The 22918-nt window shown below is 37.5% G+C and overlaps 1 protein-coding gene across 5 annotated transcripts in view; it reads right to left on the reverse strand.

Annotated features, from left to right (window-relative positions):
• Positions 1 to 22918, reverse strand: part of KMT2E (lysine methyltransferase 2E (inactive)) — a 71803-nt gene that overhangs the window by 42053 nt on the left and 6832 nt on the right. For 4 of the 5 annotated variants that reach the window (XM_054399382.1, XM_054399384.1, XM_054399381.1 and 1 more), the window contains exons 2-4: positions 8071 to 8255; positions 759 to 870; positions 188 to 414 (exon numbers count right to left, since the gene is read on the reverse strand). In XM_054399382.1, coding sequence (XP_054255357.1) covers positions 188 to 414; positions 759 to 870; positions 8071 to 8141 — 410 coding nt within the window. In that variant the 5' untranslated portion in view covers positions 8142 to 8255. Of the gene's footprint in view, positions 1 to 187; positions 415 to 758; positions 871 to 8070; positions 8256 to 20338; positions 20366 to 22918 lie in introns of those variants that run through there. The other variant, XM_054399383.1, reaches the window with a different exon arrangement.

The following is a 22918-nucleotide window of genomic DNA, read 5'->3' on the forward strand; positions in this document are numbered from 1 at the left end:
AATATGCACTGCCCTTCCCTTCACCAACTACCTTGTCTATTATAAAGTCAAACAACCTTCAAACACTGTTTTAATGGAAGGAAACTTCATATGACTCAACGTAATTAAACCATCACTTAGTTATGCTTACTTTCAGTGTAGCTTGAAGTTTCAAGTAGTTCTTACCCTTTAAATTAATATTTCTTACCTGCATTTGTCACAACAGATCATATATCCATCATCATGCGTAAAGCCACAAATGCATCTGGTAATATCAGTTCCATAGCTTCCATCCTCTGAAGTACTGATGGTAGTAGCACTGGAGGTTTCATCAAAATTGGGAGTGGTAAATATGCCTACTTCGTTCTTGCTTATAAGCACTGACGGAGGAGAAGCTGGAGGTGTTGGAGGAGGCCGAGCACCATAGTTATGGTCCTAGATTTTTGTAGAAAGATAAGTTATAACTCTTTAAATTCATACACTGATGGCTATTTAAGCCAAAGTTAAGAATTCACTTTGTAAAGAACTTCAGAGACTTATTTTTCAGTAAGTTATTTCATTTCTGTCATTGCTTATTTTTGTTTTCTACCTTCTCAATTATGTTTTACTTGTTAAGTACACTACATTCTGTATTCTGCTTCTAATCAACCCTCTTTAGTCAACTTACCCAACTACCAGTAAGATATGAAAATGTAAGCATTAATCAGGATTTGAATTTCCAGTCAGGAATGGCAGATTTTATGTAATTATTTTATACAGAATACTTAGCATGAACTTACTGCATAGGGCAAACCAATGTAACTGTGTGAATGCGAGCTGCTGGTATACAACTGGTGCGGATAACTGTTCGATTTTTCAACTACAACAGGGCTAGCTTCTACAGATTCTGGTCTGCAAGGCAAAGACAGAAAAATAAGTGCTATTAATATTTAAAAACTCCTAATTAATTGCCTGCTGATCCTGTTTAAAGGAGCACAGAAAAGGGGGGGGGGGGGAGCACCAAACACACACCACCCTCTAGGTCCTCAAAAAACCCCAACCAAACAAGGAAAACCAACTCTCTTTTTTCATTTAAAATGAAAAGCTTCCAGAGTGGCAGATAACTTAAGCCTCTACAGAGTCACAACATTTTTCTCAAAAATAAGTGCATACTGAATCACATAACATAACCTGAAAATCAGGACAGAAAAGTGTGTTACGCACTTTGTCAGGGAGCCATCAGTCTATATGCCCAAGTCTACGGAACTGTAACAGAAGCTTCAGAAAGGATGTCAGCTTAATCATAACAAAACATAGATGCAGTAATTCGGAGAGCTGCAAATGGATACAACCCTGTACTACACTGATCCCACTCAATTCTGCAATGACATATAGGGGAAGGACCACCTGCACCAACCAGTACTCAAAGCAGCACAAATCAAGTGGGCCAAATCTGTCTTAAAAAAGGCAGTTTATCAATTTATCTTTAAATAGGAAAAAAACCTAAAAAGGACAAAATTAACAAGAGGTTTTGTAGTGCCCTCTTTAATATACAAACTAGGGTTTATGTGCACTAAACTACGTGAAAGACAGAATATTAAAATCACAATAGCATTGTAAGCCTAAGAAACTGCACCATCAGTACCTTTCCTCAGCAGTTACACTTCCAAGTGATGTCAGCATACACATATAGTTGAGACACTTTTAGACAGTAACCTACGCGTTTTACATTGCACTACAATTAAACTGCACTAGTCAAACATCAAATAAATGTAAAGTTACCTAAACGTCTCGGGTTTGGGTTTATTTTGTGGTTGTTGGGGTTTTCTTGTTGGTTTTTGTTTTTGGGGTTTTTTCAGTTGCTTGGGGGGGTTTGTGTTTGTGTATGCCTGTGTAGGTTTGGTTGGGTTCTTTGCATGTTCTACGTTTAAAGGCAAGAGAAAATACCAGTATCTAAAACTGAAGATCAGTTCACTTTCCTAATTTTGGTTCTGTTAATCCTGAAGTCTATTTTCCATGACAAATATAATTCCCTTGAAGTGATTTTTTTTTTTCCAAGAAAGTTGGTTACTTACCAATCTTAAGAAAAAACAGTGACACCTATTTTAACTAAAACATTAACACAGTAAATACAGGCTTTTTTATGCCAGAAGTGATACTGTTTTAAGAGGACCCCAGAAATTTAGAACTGTTGATAACATTTTTAGGTACAAATATAATCAATCACTATCTTTCTGAAAACAACATACAGTATTTTCACATCTATTCCAGTATAACCCTACTAACATTTATGGTGGCCCATTTCTTCTCGTTAGTTTTTCCCCATGCCTGGTTACTACATAATAAAACTGTTTAGAATGAAACAGTGGTTAAAAACGCTATTGGGTGAAGACTTTAGTTTCTACAGACCAAAGGAAAAACATCTTCTTTAGAAATAATGTTTCTGTTAGTCACTAGCTGCATTTTTTTTAGAGTAAGCAAACATGCAAGTGCACAAACCACATGAAGCGCTAACATTAGAAATACAACTTCTCACCAGCATGAGATAAAAGAACAAGTTATAGAACACTTTCTCTAGGTGAACCTGTTCTGGTGGGGGGGTTGGACTAGATGATCTCCAAAGGTGCCTTCCAATTTCTATAATTCTGTGATTCTGCAATGCTTGCCCTTTGCTACCTCATAAACCCAAAAAAAAACCCCATTTTTTCTCTTATATCACTTCTCAACTCGAAAATTTCAATCAGTTTTTTGGAATTATCTTCTAGACGAAGCTCAGAATTTGCCAAGGCTCAAACCAAACCAACCAACCAACCAACCAACAAGCCCTGAAAAAACCACAAACCTTGTAATAAACCAGACCAAAGTTGGAAAGGCTGTCTTTCCAACAGATTTGCCTTCAGCCATTTACTGACGTAACACACTCATGCAGTAATCATACATCACTGATGTCACTTAGTTAATCCTTTTGATCTAGCCGTTCAAAATGACAATGAATCAGGCACTATTTACCCATCATGGGCAAGACAGAATTTAACCTACCTTTGTGCAGTTCAAGAGGGTCTTGACCACTGTGTCACTTTTACTGCTGTTCTTCAACATTTATTAAATGGGACAAGCAGCAGCACAGCTGCCTGCACCCACTGCATGTATGTTCAACACTCAATATAGGTCTTGGTAACTTTGGTATATGGAAAATGCTCAGTTTTCAGAGCAAGATGGCTTACTGGTTCAGAATGGGGTGGGAATTCAGGTACAAACCATCATTTAGCAATGCCACAATTAATTTAGAAGGGTGTTACTCATTAAAAATAAATGTTACCACAACCTAAATACTAGCTACTTTAACATGAGAGCATTTAGTGAAAGATACCCAAATGGAAATGTCCTAAAAAGAGAGGTCACATGTATTTCATCAACTGACTGCGAAAATTAAGAAGGTATTCTAAATTTCTTGCAAAATCCAAGTCAAGACAATACACCCCACTCTCGTAAATCAATTTCTACCTACTCTAGGAATTTATAAACCACTTAAAGAGAATTAAGTTTAATATTTAGAGTTGTAACAGTTGTGGAAAGCAGTCATGTTAAGCTTATAAAAAAAAAACAAAATACAGAAAACAAATGCATTTATCCCCAACCATTTTAATACTCAAACCACATTCAGAATACAAGGTTAAAAAGGAAAAAGACAGCTTTACTTGAGCAAATGAAGCCAGAAAATGGGTAAGAAAAAATAGCATTAGATACAAAGGCAATTAAACCTCTGTATTAAAAAAGGTTTAACAAAAGCAGACCAGAATCAGCTTGCAGCAAAGATTTTTTTCAAACACTTATCCAGGGGGGCCACAGATACTCCTTTAAATTGTAATAGGATACTCCTTAAAGCTTTGAATGTAACCACTGCACTTACACATTCAAAGGCTAGACTGGGATGGAAAACTGTGTAGAGGAAACTGAGAAGTACAGGAAGGTGATGGAGCTATATATTAATCATCATAGGTTTCCTTTACAGTCAACAGAAAAGTAAGATTCATAAGCAGTACAGAATGAGTGTAATTTCTCCACAGAACTAAAGACAACCTTCCAAGTTTTTGAGATAGGTCTGCAACACTTTAATACATCCTTCGCTGAGTTCCTTATTGCCCCTTTTCTGCCCACCACATGCATGACCTGACCTTAAACAGAAAGCACATCCTTTACACTTTCATTTGTCCAAAGGTCAAGGCCTCCTTCTCAAACAGGCATCTCAGAACTTGAGAGCTGTGTGAAAGGATCTCTCTTGGTAAAATAATTACTTGTACAGCTGACTGAAGCATGAGATACAATTTAATTGAAAAAATAGTTTTTAGAATTTTCTTTACTCAAGTAGGGTTCTGTTAGCAATGCACTGACTATTGGTGTTTTCATGGGCACCCCAAAAAGCAAGTTTTCAGGAAAAAATAAGTGTAAGCACTCAGATCTGAAAGAACACTATGAGGGTTTCCTTGGTTGTATTTTTGAACATAAGCCAATTCTGTAATGGATTGAGGTACTAAGCTTGTCAACCTGAGCATACCACACTTTTTAGCTTTACCTCCAACAGCTGCACCCTTAAGTGTCTAACCAAAAATATTTATGACGTTTTCAGTTTTCAAAACTGAAGTTGGTTATTATAATATAGTATATCTGAAGTTATACCCCCAATCCTAATATTATGCCCTAGAAGAAACAAATATTACCATGATAAACTGACAATGACACGTTGCTAAAATGTTATATCTACTTAACTGCTGTGTTTAGCAATTCAAAACTGTACCAAATATTCACAAGGAACAAAATTAAAAGCACTACAAAAAAAGCTGCCCCTACAAGCTTGGCCTGCAATAAGTTAAGACATTCCTTTAACTTTCAAAACAGGAACATATTTTTTTAAAATGAATAAATAAATAAAAGGCAAGATAGCCAAACCCTCAAATAATTGTCATTCTCCAAGAAATACAACTCTCATGTTCTGGATCATTTCCTACTGTTCATATTTAAAAATACAATGCAAACTGAAAATAAACTGTATGTTGCCAGCAGATGGCACTAATGAGAAATTAAAGAAGTCACAATGAGGTCAGGTAGTTCACAAAAACTCTAATCTCTGAAAGCTTATGTAGTTAATCTATATTAAGAGAACTAACTATCAAACATTCTAAGCAATAGTCAAGTCCCATGCCTGACACCCCATTCCTTTTAAATACTATTTTGTTTCTGACCATGTAATTAAAAAAAAAGGGGGGGGGGGGGAGGGAGGGAGGGGACGGGGAAGGAAGGATGTGTGTGGAAGTGGTTTCTGACAGCCAAAATACAATCAGTCCTTAAGAATTTGGGGCCATCTACCACTCCTATAAAAATGCGGACGTTCAAATGGTTTAGATAGATAAAACTCCTTAAAACTCAAATTTTCAGAGAGAAGATTATCCAAACTTTAGGCTACGAAAACTTATCTGTCAAAACTCAAAATGAAACCTCTTGCTTTCAAGCATGCTTTGGCAACATCAATCTGCCATGCCAGTTTGATAGGTCTAATTTTGAAGTTCAGGTTTGTCCTCCCTTTTCACCAGCACATTGAGTAGTATCTGGCTGAAAGTCCACTCAGATAAAGGAACATAACATTTTGTATGAAAACAGTATATTCTATTTCAAGATGCTTCATCTAACTAAAAACATCAGATGGGCTTCGCTACCTAAACAACAAAGAACTGAGCAATAGTTCTTTACCACAGAGGGGGTTCTGCTACCTAAGCATCCCATAGCAGGCCTTACAACTATGGGCTGGCCCAATACCATTTCTAAGAACTGTGAAGCTTCCCATTGGCCTAAAATGCATTTAATAAATAAATAAATAAATCACTGCTTCAACTACAGTCATGGGAGAGTACATCCTTGTTTATTTAAGACTCTAACAATGTTCATATGTTTTCTCCTGGTCACTGAACTCAATCCAATGATCAGGATTGATGATTGCCAGGTTCAGTTTACAGAGCTTCTCTCTAAAAACATATAGACACTAAAAACAGGAGAGCAGTGCCACCCATGATATTTCCCAGTGCGTAGCATACACTCACGCTCTAAAAGGTAGACTAATACTCTCAAGGAGCATTTTGAACCTTCCACAATAGTTACATCTGCTTAGTATGACAAGGTAAGAAGTCATGCATATTCATCTTCAGTAAGACAAAAGCAAAATATGTGTTCTGACTACTATGGCACTACAAAAATCAAGGCACCATTGGAGAGCTCACTTGGGCACACATAATGTAAGCGGCAGACTACTTAATCCAATTTTTAAGACATTCAAACCTTTTAGTGAGTTCTTTTCCACATAGTTATTTGCTACAATTATTCAAAACAAACCAACAATAAACCCAAAACAAAACAAAACCCCCCCCAAAACAACAACCAAAAAAAAACCCCACAAAACCCCTAACAGACAAAAACCTGCAAAAAAACCTACAAACTTGAATTATTTTCTTAACAGATTTATCCCTTAAGTTTGAAGAATAAGAAAAATTTTTAAATCTCAGCACTAAAGAAATTGCACTAAAGTGAGATGAGATTCCCTTCCCCGGGCTCCTTCTCCTATATAATCAGATTTGCCACTACCCCATTCTTGTGTCTGCTCATGCTTCAGCGATTGGTGAAGCAGTATCACACAGGTCAGTCGCAGTGAACAAATTCCAACTCCTCCTCCTCAGGAAAACCCCAGAATTTGCTCCAAGACCATCTACAGTCTGTACCAATATGATCTATATGCTACATGCTATTCTCTGAAGAAAACCTACAAAATTACATGTAAATATTACCAAAGGCTTACAACTTAGGTTAGGGTCACAATTCTTTGTCACACTTCTTTAGACAGTGACATGGCTTTTAAATCAGTGCAAACCAATGATGCAACCTACAGATTTTTTCAACTTAAGTATGGCAGAGGTGAAAATTAATCTCATTAGTAAATGACTTCAAATCTGAAGAAAAGCAGTTCCTATCTGGGTTGCCATGCCATGGTATCAAGCAAATAACACACTGAACTCTTATCTTGTTTATACTGACAACTATATTTATTTATTTTAATTTCAGCATGGCATGCTGTGTCTGCAAAGAATGTCAGCAGCTGCAGGAATCACAAGCTTTCTCTAAACATAAAAGAAAACCACAAGAAAAGATAACAGAGCTGTGAATGGGTCATTCAAGTTAAAAACTCTGCACCAAAGGACTAGTGTTCATGCTATAGGAAATTAACAAAACAACTTAAATGTATGTGACAAAATGCTTCCAATTGCAAATTTTCTTTACATAAATGGTTTAAGATTAGAATAGTCCCATATATAACTGAAAGGCTTTAAAAAAACCTTTCAAGAATTTGCTTCTCAGTGAGTAACATTTCTCTCAAAGTTTTTGGAGGAAAGCTATTTGCCTCCTAAACTTAGCAAATGCTAAGACCAGCCCCTTCTCTAAAAAAAAAAAAAATAAATTATCAAACAACTCTCCCCAACCAAACATCCAAAATTCACCATGCTTATTTCATACAAAGGAAGTTTCCTGATTTCAGGATTTCATTAGCTCTTTGTAATCTTTTACAGTCAGTTATTAACTTAAATGAACGATTAACAAGTGAATTTCTACTAGCTTTTCAATACAAAATAACTTTGTGAAGACACAAAATTAGACAGTTCAGCCAGGCCTTCAACTTCCATAAATAAAAGGCACCTTTGTCTAACTACTACCACTTTCTTGCAATTTACAACATCGAATTAGTTTACCTTTCTATTATGGGAAATAAAAAATTAATTTTTTACATATATTTAAAAGGAAACTGAAATGGCAATATATTTTAAATGTGAAAAGCAAACCAAACAGTATCTAGGTTTTTTTGGCTGATAAGCAAGAAAAATACGCATCTGTATAACAGCTTAGCTTCTCCTCCTTTGCTCTCCCCGAAGAAATTGACTTAAAAATAACCTGACAGTTACAAAGTAATTAAATAAAACTCCTAATTCCTCTCAAATTTTATTCAGAGAAACACTCACTAGAGGAAAAAATAGTATATAGAAAAAGAAAACTTACAAGTAATGTTCAAATACTTACTCTGAGCCTGCAGCCATTTCCAAATAAGAAGTATCTGCTGTGTCAACCCCCAATGGGATCACTATGCTCATGACGTTCGTTTCTGATAAATTCGATTACTACGGAGTCCTATGCATTGGTATCCAAAACACTGGGGCATGCCAGCCACAGTGCTCATTGCAAACATCTAAGTGCATCCACAAACCCTGTTAAAAAAACAAAAGAGGCAGAAGACTGAGTCAGTTCATCTGAAAACCAGGCAATTTTACATTATGTATTTAAAACCAAACTTTTTTGTCACAATTATTTATTTTATTTTATACAGAATCACAGAATCTATCTGGTTGGAAGAGACCTCAAAGATCATCTGGTCCAACCCTCAACCCAGCACTGAAGGGTCAACAGTAAACCATGCCCCAAACTGCCAAGTCCACACACTGCTTAAACACCTCCAGGGATGGTGACTCCACCACTGGCTGGGGCAGACCACTCCACTGTTTAAGAACCCTCTCTATGAAGAAATATTTTCTAACACCCAGCCTAAACCTTCCCTGGTGCAGCTTGGAACCATTTCCTCTGGTCCTGTCGCTTGACACCAAGGAGAAGAGGCTGCCCCCTTCTTGCTCCAATGTCCCTACAGGTAGCTTTAGAGAGCAATGAGGCCTCCCCTCAGCCTCCTCTTCTCCAGACTGAACAACCCCAGCTCCTTCAGATGCCCCTCATAGGTTATGCGCTCCAGGCCCTCCACCAGCCTCACTCCCCTTTCTCTGGACACACTCCAACACCTCAGTGTCCTTCCTGTAGTTGAGGTGCCAAGAACAGAACACAGTACTCGAGATGCGGCCTCACCAGTGCTGAGAGTACAGGGGGATGATCATCTCCCCATCCCTGCTGGCCACAGTGTTTCTAATCCAAGCCAGGATACCACTGGCTTTCTTGGCCACCTGGGCACACTGATGACTCATGATCAGTCAACTATCAACCAGTGCCCCCAGGCCCCTCTCTGAGTCACAGCTTTCCAACCACACGTCCCCAGGTCTGTAGCTTACCATGGAGTGGTTGTGACCTGGCAAATGGCTTTGTTAAACTTCATACAATTAAGCCTCGGTCTGTCGATTTAACCTGTCCACATCTTATTTTAAAGCTTCCCTACCCCCCAGCAGATCGACACAGCCACCCAGCTGTGTGCCATCTCCAAACTCACTGAGGGTGCACTCAATCCCCTCATCCAGATAACTGATAAAGATATTGAAGAGCATAGACCCCAGTACTGAACCCTGGGGGACACCACTAGTGACCACCCACCAGCCAGATTTAACTCCATTCACCAGCACTCTTTGAGCCTGGCCATGAGCTAGTTTTTAATCCAATGCAGACTGCACTTATCCCAGCCTTGTGCCATGAGTTTCTAAAGGAGAATGCTGTGAGAGACAGTGTCAAAGGCTTTACTAAAAATCCAGGTAGACGATATCCACAGCACTTTCTTCATGCACTATGCAGGTCACTTTATTGTAGAAGGAGATCAGATTAGTCAGGCAGGATCCCTACTGAATGAGCCTTATCCCTTGGTTGTCTTGCTATGTGCTGCATGATGGCACCTCAGGATGACCTGCTCCATAACTTTTCCTGGCACCAAGGTCAGACTGACAAGCCTGTAGTTTCCTGGACCATGCTTCCAGCCCTTCTTGTAGATGGGCATCACATTTGCTGGCCTCCAGTCAACAGGGACCTCCCTGATTAGCCAGGACTGCTGACAAATAATGGTGAGCAGCCTGATCAGCACATCTGCCAGCTCCTTAAGTACCCTTGGGTGGATCCCATCTGGTCCCATAGACTTGTGCAAACAAAAGGAAAACACTCAATCCTCTCTAAAGTTAACATCAAATACACTTACTGTATTATAATCTCAAGTTCTGAATTTAAAAGGATTATAAACTGACAAAAATATTATCATTTAAATTGATGATTTAAAAAAAAAAAATCATCACATTCAGTGAGGTGATAAAGATTCACTTTATGGCAGACTTACTCAATGTGGCATACATCTGCTTACTGTTCTACACTGCAAGAGCCCAGTTGTTTTAGCCTTCAACAGAAACCCAGTTACAGAATTGTTCAAGTATTTCTTATAGAGGATTATTCACTTCTGGCATGTACTTTGCAGAAAAACAACAACAACAACAAAACACACACCCAAAAAAACACCCCAAAAACCCCAAAGAAACCCACCTAAAACACCAACTTTGAATGTCTGCAATACAAACTAAGAATGTTAAAAGAAACAATGTCTTAACTTCCATTATGTTTTTAAACCAAGGTAATTCCAATGATGCATAATAATATGAAACAATTTCTTCATTTTAATAGATCACTATGAGAAGATATTATAACCATCAAGAACCACTTTTTAAAGTGATTTTTAAGCAGTAAACTAAAGAGAATCAGTAGTAGCTTTTAATTGTACAGCAAAGCTACAACCTACTTGACTCACACACGAATACAACAATCCTACCTGCATGCCATTTACTACTAGTGTCTCCCCTTCCTCTTACTAAGACAGAACACCCAACCAAGCATAGGAGAGAAGTACATAGCACCTCGGCTGTCTCTATTCACAGGTTAGTATACTGGTGCATTTTTATATCCCAATACAGCTAAGGGCTCCCCCTCCCCCCTGCCTCCTGTCTCCCCTTACCAGAAGAAAGGGAGAAAAAAGAAAAGGTAGAGAGAGAGTTTTAGTTGACCTACACAAAACAGATTACTTCTCTGCTACAAAAGTATCAGATTACAGCAGTGTGTATATATATATATACAGAAAGAGAGAACAGGGGGAAAAGGGAGAAATGAATACTTGTCCAACATCCCGTAACAGGCAAAGGTGTAGCTGTCCAGAAAGAGAACAGGAAAAGTAACCAGTGCCCCACCTCGCAATGCAGTCCTAACTCATGATCTAAGAGCAGGGGATACATATACTATGCGGTTCAAACCACTGCACTAGGTAACTGAAGCAAAACACCCCCATCTTGGATACCTAAATAACAAATATTACGCAGAAGGATGCAGCCAGACTCTTTTCACTGGTGTGCAGCAACAGGACAGGGGCAATGGACAGAAACTGGAACACAGGAGGTTCCACATAAATGCAAGGAAACTCTTCACTTTGAGAGTGGCAGAGCACTGGAACAGGCTGCCCAGAGAGGCTGTGGAGTCTCGATCTCTGGAGATACTCAAAACTCACCTGGAAGTGTTCCTGTGTGATTTACTCTAAGTGATCTTTCTCTAGCAGGTGGGTTGGACTAGATGTTCTTCACAGATCACTTCCAATCCCTACCATTCTGTGATTTATTCTGTAATAACTGCAAACTCCTTCCTAAGCGTCAGAACTGCATGAACACAGACCATTTTACAGTGAAGCACATACAGTGCCTAATAAATACACACCTCCCTTCTTACAAAGTGTGTTGTCTTAGATAAGTCTATAAAGCCCAACAGTTTTGAGAGCAACGTATTTTACAATGCTCATCCTTCTTAAACACTAGATTGTCAAGGAAAAAAAATAATAAGCCTCCCATAAAAAATGTGGTACTTAAAGGGCTCCAGAAAACCATTGCAGACTTAAATCTGAATTTATTCCTTTTACTGACAATGCTGTTATCTTCAGAATGAAGTGGAATCTCTAAGGTATGAGCTGATACCAAGTCTTCATGTATCAATTTAATTTTATCTTACTACTAAAGTCTGTCAATCAATGTCAAACATTTTGGTATGTCCTGAACTTTCCATAGTTCATTTTTTTAGGCAGCAGAAGTTGTGTTTTGGTCCCATTACAAGTCACTAAGTACAATGAACTGAAAAGCAACCAGCCAAACTGCTGTTGGACTACATTTTTCCTCATTTGAATGCTGGGTGCTTTCTTATCAAATACCACAAATGCCAAACTATATGCATAAAATTAAGGGAAAAAACATACTATTTTCAAGAACAAGAAGCATGAAAAACCTGTCAATCAAAAGCAGGTATAGCATATTTTAAGTAGCAGGCATAAAACAAACCTCAAGCCTGTCTTACACTCTAAAGAGAATACTCACTACTGTCACCATGTAGTTTGATCTACTCAGAGGGCAAAATCCTGGGTTACTTCATCTGCCACTTACTTTTTTGGAAGAAGAGAAATAAATGGTAAGCTGTAAAATAAAAATTATTAATTCCTACCCAATAACTGAAATAAACCCAACATTTTTAGTCCAGCTAAACTGGCCATCACAGGTTGTTCTGCTATTAACTGCAGTTTCACCTATGCTAACAAATCATTAGCATAATAGAGATCTGTCCCCGGTTAACACAGTCTGCTACTTTAAGTGCCTCCCTCACACACAGACAGGAGAGAAAGTAACACAAAAACACCTCTGGGGTGAGATAAGGAGTTCAACGAGGTGGTAAGATGAACAATTACTTTAGCCTTGTTTGCAGAAAAGCACAGCAAAAAGCAGAAGCAGCAGCAGAAGCCAGCAACCAAATGATCACTGCAACCCCGGACCTCCAGCCAGCCCTGATGAAAGGCCAACCCTGCAAACAGCAACCAGAAACAGGAAGCCTCTAACGCTACAATCAGAGCTTCAAGCCCCATAATACTTTGCTACAGCCAGCACTTTCGTTTTAAAGCTGGCATGACATCACTATGGTATTGAATATTCATCAGCAGATTCAACTCAAGCCATGACAAGACTTTATAGTTGTTATTAGGTAAGACTACAAAAGTATGTCCAAAAGACATACTTAACACCACTACCTGGGATCAAGGTCCTCACTTAAGACATTTCACACACTTAAAATTACTTTTGGTGGTGGTGTGGTTTTCCTTAATTGAATTTTCTTTAAATACTTCTGAATAGGGTGACAACTAGAAATTAACGTAGGCAAAAATGATTAGGAGATTCATGGTAGTGAAGAACCTTTGACACGTATGGCATCTCCAAAGTCACATTAAACAACTAAGGTCACCCAATCACTCCCCATTCAAGTGGCCTTGTCACAACACAGAAAAAAAGAGATACAGTTAGTAAATCTGACAGTCAAATGAAATTTGTTTTTGCTTTTTAAAGTAATGCAGAAAAGAGCACTATCTTTATGTTTTTAGAACTATGTACATAGAGAAAATTAATTGCTAAAGCATAGCTCAATTAATGCCATCATCTCTGAGCAAGCAAATACATCACCCCTCTTGTGAGGAAAAAAAAATAAAATTGGAACAGAGCAAACAAACTTCATACCCCACCGTAAGCTACTGAAAACATCTTTAAGCCTTAGTCTGAACTCACTTAACTTTAAGATACTAATCTACACTAAATAAAATCAGATTTCAGGAATTCACATTTATTTTGCCAAACAGCACTAAACTGAAGTTTTGTAATCTAAAAGGAAGCAGAAAATTATTTTAATACTACTTCAGCATATTTACCACCCTATGATTTCAGGTCTTCAGTACACACACATGCACAAAATCCTCCAACACTTTTCCTCTGCCTTTACTTGAATATGGAACAATGCAGGCAAACACAGGCTTGCCATACCTATACAGATAGAGTAATTCAAATAAACACAGCTCATTATTTATGAGAAGTCATTCTCAATGAAACCCTGTAATGAAGGTGGAGAATACCCAGGCTAAATTAATCACATTATGTCCACTTATTAACAGAACTGTAACCTTTCAGGTCATCCAGTGATGAAGACCACAATGATGGAAGATTTGGAATGAATGAAAATAATTACTTTCTGTCATGCCAGAACCATTGTCATGATACACTAAAATATTTCCAGTACTTTTATTGGATTATACTACAAAAACATGAAGATTGAGAACAGAAAATAATGTAATCGCTGGGGAATCTTCTTCCCTATGCATCTCCAACGTGATTGCTCATCCCTTGAAGCTTGGAATTGCAGAAGTGTCATAAAGTACTATCTGCAACCATAACATGGTGCTTCTATTTCAATTCATTATTCTCTCAGAAGACTGACAATCCTTCTCCCATGGCCTTCTAGGAAACAGTTTTCAAAGGCACATTTTATTTAAATAACTGGCCAGGAGTGAAAAGAAGGATGCTAGAGAAGGCTTCCTACAATCTAAGCAGATCATACACAACTTACTGTTTGAGAAAGTCTTCAAACACTACATTACTTTGAAAGTTAACAAAGCCCACACTAGGTTTGTCCAGGTAATTTCAGGGTCAAAGACACCATATAAAAACTGCTGATCCAAAGTTCAAAGATGAGTTCCTTATTGTGCAAAGTAGCTCATCTACTGTATTTTAATCTCAACAGTAGAGGACCTCCAATTTTATTAAGGCCCACTCTGCTATTTTAGTGGTAACACACTAGAAGCTTTAAAGGAATTTTGGCTATTTCTTATAGCAGGTTTTCTTCATTATTACCCTACCAGTACAGCTTTATTATATGAAACTACAGTCTTTATTTGAAAAAATTTTGCCTTTAATTGCAATTTTAAAGTGTATTTTGTCCTAATAATATTAATCTTAAAAACAAATGAAAAACCCAACCAAACAATAAACTTTTCCTTCATTCATTTACCTTGCATAAGATCAACCTCCAAGAAATTAATCACACCACACCATTTAAACACATTGGTTTATATTTCTAATGTCAGTGCTTTTTCTCTCTAGAAAATACATGGCAGCTGTTAGACACAGCCATATGAAGACTAGTATGTTTGAAGATGCACCATACTTCCAATGGTCCACTTCGTTTTTATGATACCAGAAGAATACAATGTCTTCCAAATTATTCATCTATGTGGCTTTGTAGAAGGAACATAATTTATGTATTAAACAGAAAATAACTTACATATTATCCCTGAGGTATTCCACTTACACAACATTATTCTGTAGTCTTAATGAAGACCACATTTTTTCCTTTCTGCCATGTCCTTCTAAGATCAGGTATGTGACAGCAGAAGAAAAAAAATCTTGTTTACTGGTACAAAGAAAAGGAAGAAAAATCCAAACCACAAATAGAGAGAGGGGTCACCTCTTGAATCAAAAGTTAAAATGGTAATAATCTAAAATTACATTAGTAGTTTTTAAGCTGATTCTACAGGGTCAAATATTCAAAACTAAATCCAGTTGCTATGGTCAGATGTTGGCAGAGAAGAACTCCAGACCTGCTTTATCATCATGTCTTTTCTCCCATCCTTCGACTTGTTTTTTAGGGCCATTGAAGGCCGTATAGAACAGTTTCAGGAAACAAGCAGATGATAGATCACCTAGACAGAAAAGCACACTGGAAAAATAAGAACTTGAAGTCTAGCCAACTGTCCAGATGACTCCATCAAGGTTTCATAAGCCCAGCTATCAATCATCCTCTAAGTGCCAAGAGGCCAGACAAATTCTTCCACGGCATTTTCCTTAAATTTCTTTTTGTTGTTGTATAAAAGTTAGGAATGGAATTCAAAGCTAGGTACAGTACAACATTCTTTTTTAATTTATGAAGGGGCATCAGTGAAAATAAATTATGCTTCAAATAATTTCTTAGCTCACATCTGAAGAATTTTTCACATGTAAAAATTATTGTAGAATATTATGTAAGTTGATCGCTAATCAGTTCAATTTTCTCACATTATTATGCATTATAAAAAAATCTTTTTCCCCCTTTTTTATGACTTCAATATATACTTGTCATTTTTTTCTAGCAATTGTCTCTATCACTCACCACCTCTCAATAATTACAAGATTAAAAAAATAAGTAGTTACACAGTTCAGATGTTTCAAGACTCTGAGATTTCATCACATAATTTCTCCGCACAGAGAATTACCAGGGCCTCCCTAAACAAGTAGATGTTTAAGGGAAAGAAATATGATTAGATTAGAAAACAGTGGTGGTTTAAGACACATAATTATTTAGATTTTATACTAATGCATACAACTTTACCTCAAACTCCTTAACTACTGACACTGCAGACTAGTCAAAATTACCTTTTCTTCACAAGGTCTATATACAAAATATACGTAACTAAAGGGGGAAAAATAAAAATCAAACCTTCTAATCTGTCTATATATGCCAACTGCCTTTCCTTACAAGCAAAATATTACAAACTATTTGAGGTGAAAGTGAAAATTTATCAATATTTAGTAAATTACATAGGTGAAATATTTGAGAATAATTATTACTCCTGAACATGGGACAAATTACAGCCCATACTCCTCAACTTAGAGAGAAACAGCTAGTTCACCTCATGTTAAAAAAGAGCTCATTTGCCCAGAGCACACATACAGAGGAGGCTCTCTTTTGCTGTCCTAAGAGTAATGGTTAAACCCAATTCTCGTATTCTTTAAATACAGGCAAAAAATTATCAACGATTTCCTGGAGTAGCATTACAAACTGTATACATAAAGATTGATTTTTAAGAGATGCGTACAAATCTAAGGGAATTAACTTGACACTTACTGCAACAAATTTAAAATTGCTGAAACAAAGTGATCAGTACCATCAATTTTCCACTTGCGCATGAACCAAGAAAGAGGAAGAGTAGAGTTACTGGATTTACAGATAAAAATTATTCAGACATAAATTATTCAGACATAACATACACAAACTAGTCAGTCTTAAGTCAAGGAAGACCTTTCAGTTCAACCAACACACAATGTTATAACAGTTGTAACCACCAAGTCTTGAACATGGAAACAATCTATCTGTATTTATTCAGCTCTAAACACAAAGCAAAACTCCAACTTCCATTTGCTCCCAGTAGAAAATTCATGCTATCGTGGATCCAGGCTGGCTCCAGAGAGTCACATAAGATCACTCTGAAACTAATCACAGTCTTCCATATCAAGAAAGTATTTCAGGCAATATTTCCAAGATGGTAAAGATGGTACTACTGCTTTCAGACCTCTGCTGTCTTTGGTGTTGCTGTTCAGACACGTTTTATGTAACAAGATACAGAAGACCCAAAGATATTACTCTGTTTTATTTTCTTATCCCCAGGAAGAAGAGTCTACAACCTGTGTTGGTGCTTCCTTCCCCTTAAAACCGCTTTCTCTACAAGGGGAGGTAGCTAAAAATGTTTTTCAAATGATGTTACTCAAACATAGCACACAGGAACAGAGTTACATACCTCAAAATTGAAAGACACCAAATCAAGTCTACTACACACAATGGAAAAAGAGAAAAAGATAATTCAAAGGACAAACACAAGCATCTTCTATGCACAAGGTGCTTTTTATCAGGCATGCATTCTGAACACTCTCCTGTTCCTTCACACACACCCAATTACATCATACATACTGTGGACGTTTTAATTACACCGGGGCAGGACAAACATGACCAGTAGAAAGTTAGATTCAAGTGTGGCTTTCACAGCTACTGGGGAGAAAGATTTGTAACTTCTTGACTCTCTGCCTTCTGCCAAAGGGGTCTGGGGGGAGTCCTTCTGGCAGGGGAGAGGCCCCTTGGGGAAGGGCCCTTTGGGGAAGAAGCACAGCCCCTCGAGGGGCGGGGGAAGCCAGGAGGCTTGGTTGTGTTTTTCTGTTGATTGTACATATTTGTAAATGTTGCAAATAGTGTATGTTTGTACATATTCATTGCATTTCATCATAGACTGTAGTTTTGCTTGTAAATACAGCTTTCATTTGCCTCCAGACTGAGCTAGCCTGGTTATTGTCGGTGTGGGAGGGGGATTTCAGCTCTCACACTGTTACATACATTGTGCCTCAAAATACAACCATGATGTAACAACAGTGTTATCATTTAGACGACTTCACATAGAAGATTTCACCTCAACATGAGGAGAAACTACTTTACAGTGAAGGTGACAGAGCACCAGAACAGGCTGCCCAGAGAGGTTGTGGAGTCCCCTTCTACTGGAGACTTTCAAAACCCATCTGGATGCATTCCTGTGCAGACTACCCTAAGCGATCCTGCTTTGGCAGGGGGGTTGGAGAAGATGATCTCTTGAGGTCCCTTCCAACCTCTGATATACTGTGGTACATGTATACACATTTTGCAATCACTAGCAAAAGCAATTCTTGTCACACTTTTCCTCAGGTTTACAGGCCAATAATTTTAACCTGTGGTCATGGGAACCACCCTTCCCACAAAGCAATCCATGAGAATAGACCTAAGAATAGTTGATACACCTATGCCCTACACGGGTAAGTTCTCAGAAAAAATTACACACTATTGCTATAATGTGTAGTAGTGTCACATTGCCAATAAATTGAGTTTTCCTACCTGACCTCACTGCCCACAGCATTGTTTCTTTGGTTTTTAAAAACCTTTTTTTTTTTTATTTTTATTTGGGAGAGAGTATTTATAAGAAGAAAACATTAAGAAAATGGTAATAAAAAAATTGTTTTGATAGACTTTAGCTTTCTCCTACTGCTTTGAGCACTCACATCTTCTCTAGATGATAGTTATCTGTAAAACTACTGATAGAAACAATGTATGTGCTTGCAGCCCAGATGGCCAACTGTATCCTGGGCTGCATCTAAAGAAGTGTGACCAGCAGGATGAGAGGTGCTTCTTCTCTACTGTGCTCTTGTGAGGTTCCACCTGAAGTACTGCATTCAGTCCTGGTTCCCCCAACACAGAAAGAACATCAGAACTATCAGGTGTGGGTCCAGAGGAGGGCTACAAAGATGATCAGAGGGCTGGAGCACCTCCCCTATGGGGACAGGCTGTCAGAGTTAGAGCTATTCAGCCCAGGAGAAGAGAAGGCTCTGGAGAGACCTATAGCAGCCTTCCAGCTCCTGAAGAGGGCCTACAAGAAAGCTGGGGAGGGACTTTTTACAAGAGCTTGTAGTCATAGGACAAGGGGGAATGAGGCTGGAAGAGGGTAGATTTACACTGGATATTAGAAGAAATTCTTTACAGTAATAGTGGTGAGACACTGGAACAGGTTGCCCAGGGACTTTGTGGATGTCCCCTCCCTGAAGTGTTCCAAGGCCAGCTACCCAGCCTGCTAGAAAGTGTCCCTACCCATAGCAGGAGGTTTTGAACTAGGTGATCTTTAAGGTCCCTTCCAACCCAAACCATTCTATGATTCTATCTTTAATCAGACTTATAAGGATAAATAACTAATCTTACTCACAAGGAAGCTCTAAACTGTTTTCCCCCGACATGCTCCACCATGTTACAGACTTTGCTAAGAGATGCTCCAAATGTTACATCACTGCAAGTTGCAGAAAGAAGGCTTAGTTAACAACCGTGGGTCCAAATTCAGACCTTACACAAGTTAACAGCTTACTTCAAAGTTGTACCAAGGCAAAAACTGGTAGTAGATAAAAATAAGGACACAGTAGGCACACTCAAATACAATATAAAAGTTAGGACCCATTTATTCCCACTGACCTAATGTTCTCTATATCATTCTCATAGCACTATCTTCCTCATCACAACAGCTGTTCCTGACCTCAGCCATAAGCCCTTCAACCTCCTACGCCATCCACATTGAACTACACATTGTCAACAGTCAGGTCCTACCTCACCTACTTCTCACATGTCCTGTCACTAGACAAAAAAAGTACCTGCTGTGGCTGGGTTGGAGTTACACAGGTGACAAATAATGGCTAAAATCATGCTGCTTCTCCCTGCCTCTCCCAGAACACTACTCATAGCCACCTTTTTCTATTCCCTTTTGGATTTTCACTAAGCTTCAGAGATCTTAAGAGTATTAACTTCCTAACTCTAAGTTATTGGTTGTACTGATGGAGACCTAGCAATCTTTAGAACAACTTAAGAATCGCAGCTACTACAGCTCATTCTCCTACTTTGCTTTTAACCCAGTGGCAATATAGAGTCAGACCAAGCATGATTACTTATGAACATTCTGATACAATACATATAGCACTTCATATTCAATAAAGACCTCAGTCAGGTTTGGAGTGACAGCCAAACTTCATGAACTAGCCTTGAGTTTGGGATCTAGAGAAGTAAAAAACCTGCCTCCTCCATGGTATTTGAGATTTATGTATTAAAAAAACCCTTAAGTTTCCATCAGGTTATTACCAAATCTTCACTATTAAATGCATTACACTAACTCTAGTCAGTAGAAAGAAAGCTGCCCTTTTAAGTATAAACCTAGAATATTTGTGTAGCTAGAAAGATTTCTGCCATACAGAAGAGCTAGGTTCTACTGGCCATAAGCTATCTTCTCTTTACTATATTTGGTCCAAGAATGATCTTCCTATGTATTCCTGAAGAAATGATGGAAAGTGGTCTCTTCCTCAAATACTTATGTCAGTCCATCAAAACATGGAAGACTTCCCCTTACCTCTTCTCTCTCTTCACTCCTTTTCTTCTCTCACTGGAAGTTAGACAAAATATGAGACTAGGAAGAGAAAAAGAATGAGTGGTAGAAGGGAAATAAAGGTAAATGTAGTTACAGAAAGAATTAGTTTATTGAGCAGAAATCTATCAAAGAATCAGTAAGCAGAAGTATACAAAAAAACACTCACAAACAACCATGCTTAGTGATTTTAGTTCTTGTATTTACAGAAATCAACCCCCAAAATGGAAAATTAACTGTCAGTCGCTCATGTGTCTAGGTTTACTAAACATCTGCCATACTTAAAATAAACCACACACAAGAATGCCTATTCATTCAAATACATCAATTATTTGAGATGGAGAGTTAAGAAATTGCAAAATACAGAACAGTACAGCACATGAAAAAGAGTAAGAGCACTACTGCTTGGAGAAGTAACCTGGCTACATAAGAGTAATGTGTAAATATCACTAAAAGATGTGAAATTCCTTTAAACAGAAATTAGAAGATTAAGAAAGCAAATTAATTACTTTCCCAATAAAAAAATAAACAAATCTTGGCTTTAAGACATTCTATCAGCTGCTTTACTGTAAACATTTTACTCTACCACAAAGTAGTAAATAAGTGTTGATTAAACTAACATAAAATGCCTGTGACAGTTTTTCTCCAAGAAAATGTTATTTACACCTATTACCTTAAGTTTATATTTTGAAATGTTTGTCAAGAATAGTGTTTCTACAAGTATATGCAGTCTATATTCTGCAAAAATACTCAAGTCTTTCGTACAACTTCAAGGGCTAACCATATTTGGTATTTTATTAAATGTGTAACAGTGTAGCTCATAGCGATTCAGTCACTGGAAAGTCTAAACTCTAAAGGCACAATATTCCTCCCAAGGAGGAGTAAGTCTTTTGGGCGGAAAAACACATGGCTACAAATACATAGCAGTACGCCTTCAACAATCTAAGTATTTCACTGGTTTCATGACATCAAACGAAATAATTAAAGGGTTTTTTTCTGTATTGCTTAATAAGACTTGGGATTCTAATAATTAGATACACAAGAATTCTTTTGATGTAAAGTCTGACACTTAGGCTAAACAAATTCCTATTTTAACATGTATTCACTTAGGTAAATTCCAAAAACTAGTTCCCCTGTTATCCAGGGCACGTGACTTACATGAATAGCACAGCACCACTTCTACTTTTACTTTGGAAGCCATTCATAGTCATTCCCCTAACTGTTACACTAATGCCTAGGAATCTAAACGCAAGCAAGTTAGAAAGTCATACTCTTTCAAACAGAAACTTTCTTTCTAGCAGTTAAAAAAATGTTTTTATATAATTTTAACCACAGATCATTCTGGCTTATATTTCTTTAAAACAACTTTGCAATATTTCAATGCTCTCTACTAAGATTTTGGAAGGAAGAGGACAAAAGAGGGTGAAGGAACACATAGGAAGGACTATCTCATAATCAAGAACAGCCAAAAAATACAAAAGTTTAAGATCCAAAGATCTTTCCTACTTTTAAGCAAACAAAAGCCGTTTCATTTTCAGTTGCAATTATGTAGCAGTTTTGACTGTTTGTGTTAAGGAATGTAAGATCCCACACATTGGTAACATTATACCTTTGTGTTTTCCAAGGAGATCGCAAGATATCTTGTTAATTGTAGTAACAAAGATATGAAACATGTCACCTTAGAATAAACACAACAAATTCTGCCCAGTAATGGAAGTACAAATGAGATTTTAACTTTCAGTAGTACTGCCATACAGAAGGGGGAAAAAAGACGCAGTTTATTTGCCTTCCAGTACAGATGTGATTGGAAAGTAGGGACAGTAAAACATTCAGCAGAGAATTAACTTTATAAAAAAACCCACTACAGTCATTCATAAAAAATCCTGTGTAATGATACTGAAGAGTAAGATTCCCATCAGGTGTTTCTACTCTTAAGTTAAAAAAAAGCAAAACCCGAAAAACGTAACACGTCTGCACAAAAAAGACCCAAAAACACTCAACCATGAAAAAGAGCAATTAGCTGTATTATTTGGTAAAGCAGCTGAGGGAGGAACCTCATCCTTATAAGCAGCCAAGTAACTACTGTACTGTTTATCAGTTGTATATAAAACATTCACATTCCTTTCATTGTTGGGAGGATAGGTTTGGAAACTAAATGAGAGGTGCAATCTCTCTGTAACTTCCTCAAAAACTGTAAATAAATTGCTGTAATTCTCAGCTCTTCACCCTCACTTTAAGTAGAAGCTACTAAAAACATTCTTAATTGCAGAAGTTTCTTTAAACCAACAGTTAAAACAGGTTTAACTGTCTAGACCTGGAATATAATCTGGTTTGTGATATGGTTTTAAACACAACCCCATTATAACCATACTGATTAGGAGTTAGCACCTTTTGTATACAGAAGGCAAGTTAAGAGCATCACTCATTTTTAAATATCTTTAAACCTAGTCAAGTTAACAAGCGTTAAGAGTGACAAACATCAAATCGCTTTCAATAATCAGAGCTCCTCCAAGTAAGACTCAAATCTACCATTCTGCATACATTTTAAATTCTCTTCTTCCAAAT

The sequence above is a fragment of the Indicator indicator genome, chromosome 3 (genome assembly GCF_027791375.1).
Source record: "Indicator indicator isolate 239-I01 chromosome 3, UM_Iind_1.1, whole genome shotgun sequence".
Classification (NCBI taxonomy): Eukaryota; Metazoa; Chordata; class Aves; order Piciformes; family Indicatoridae; genus Indicator; species Indicator indicator.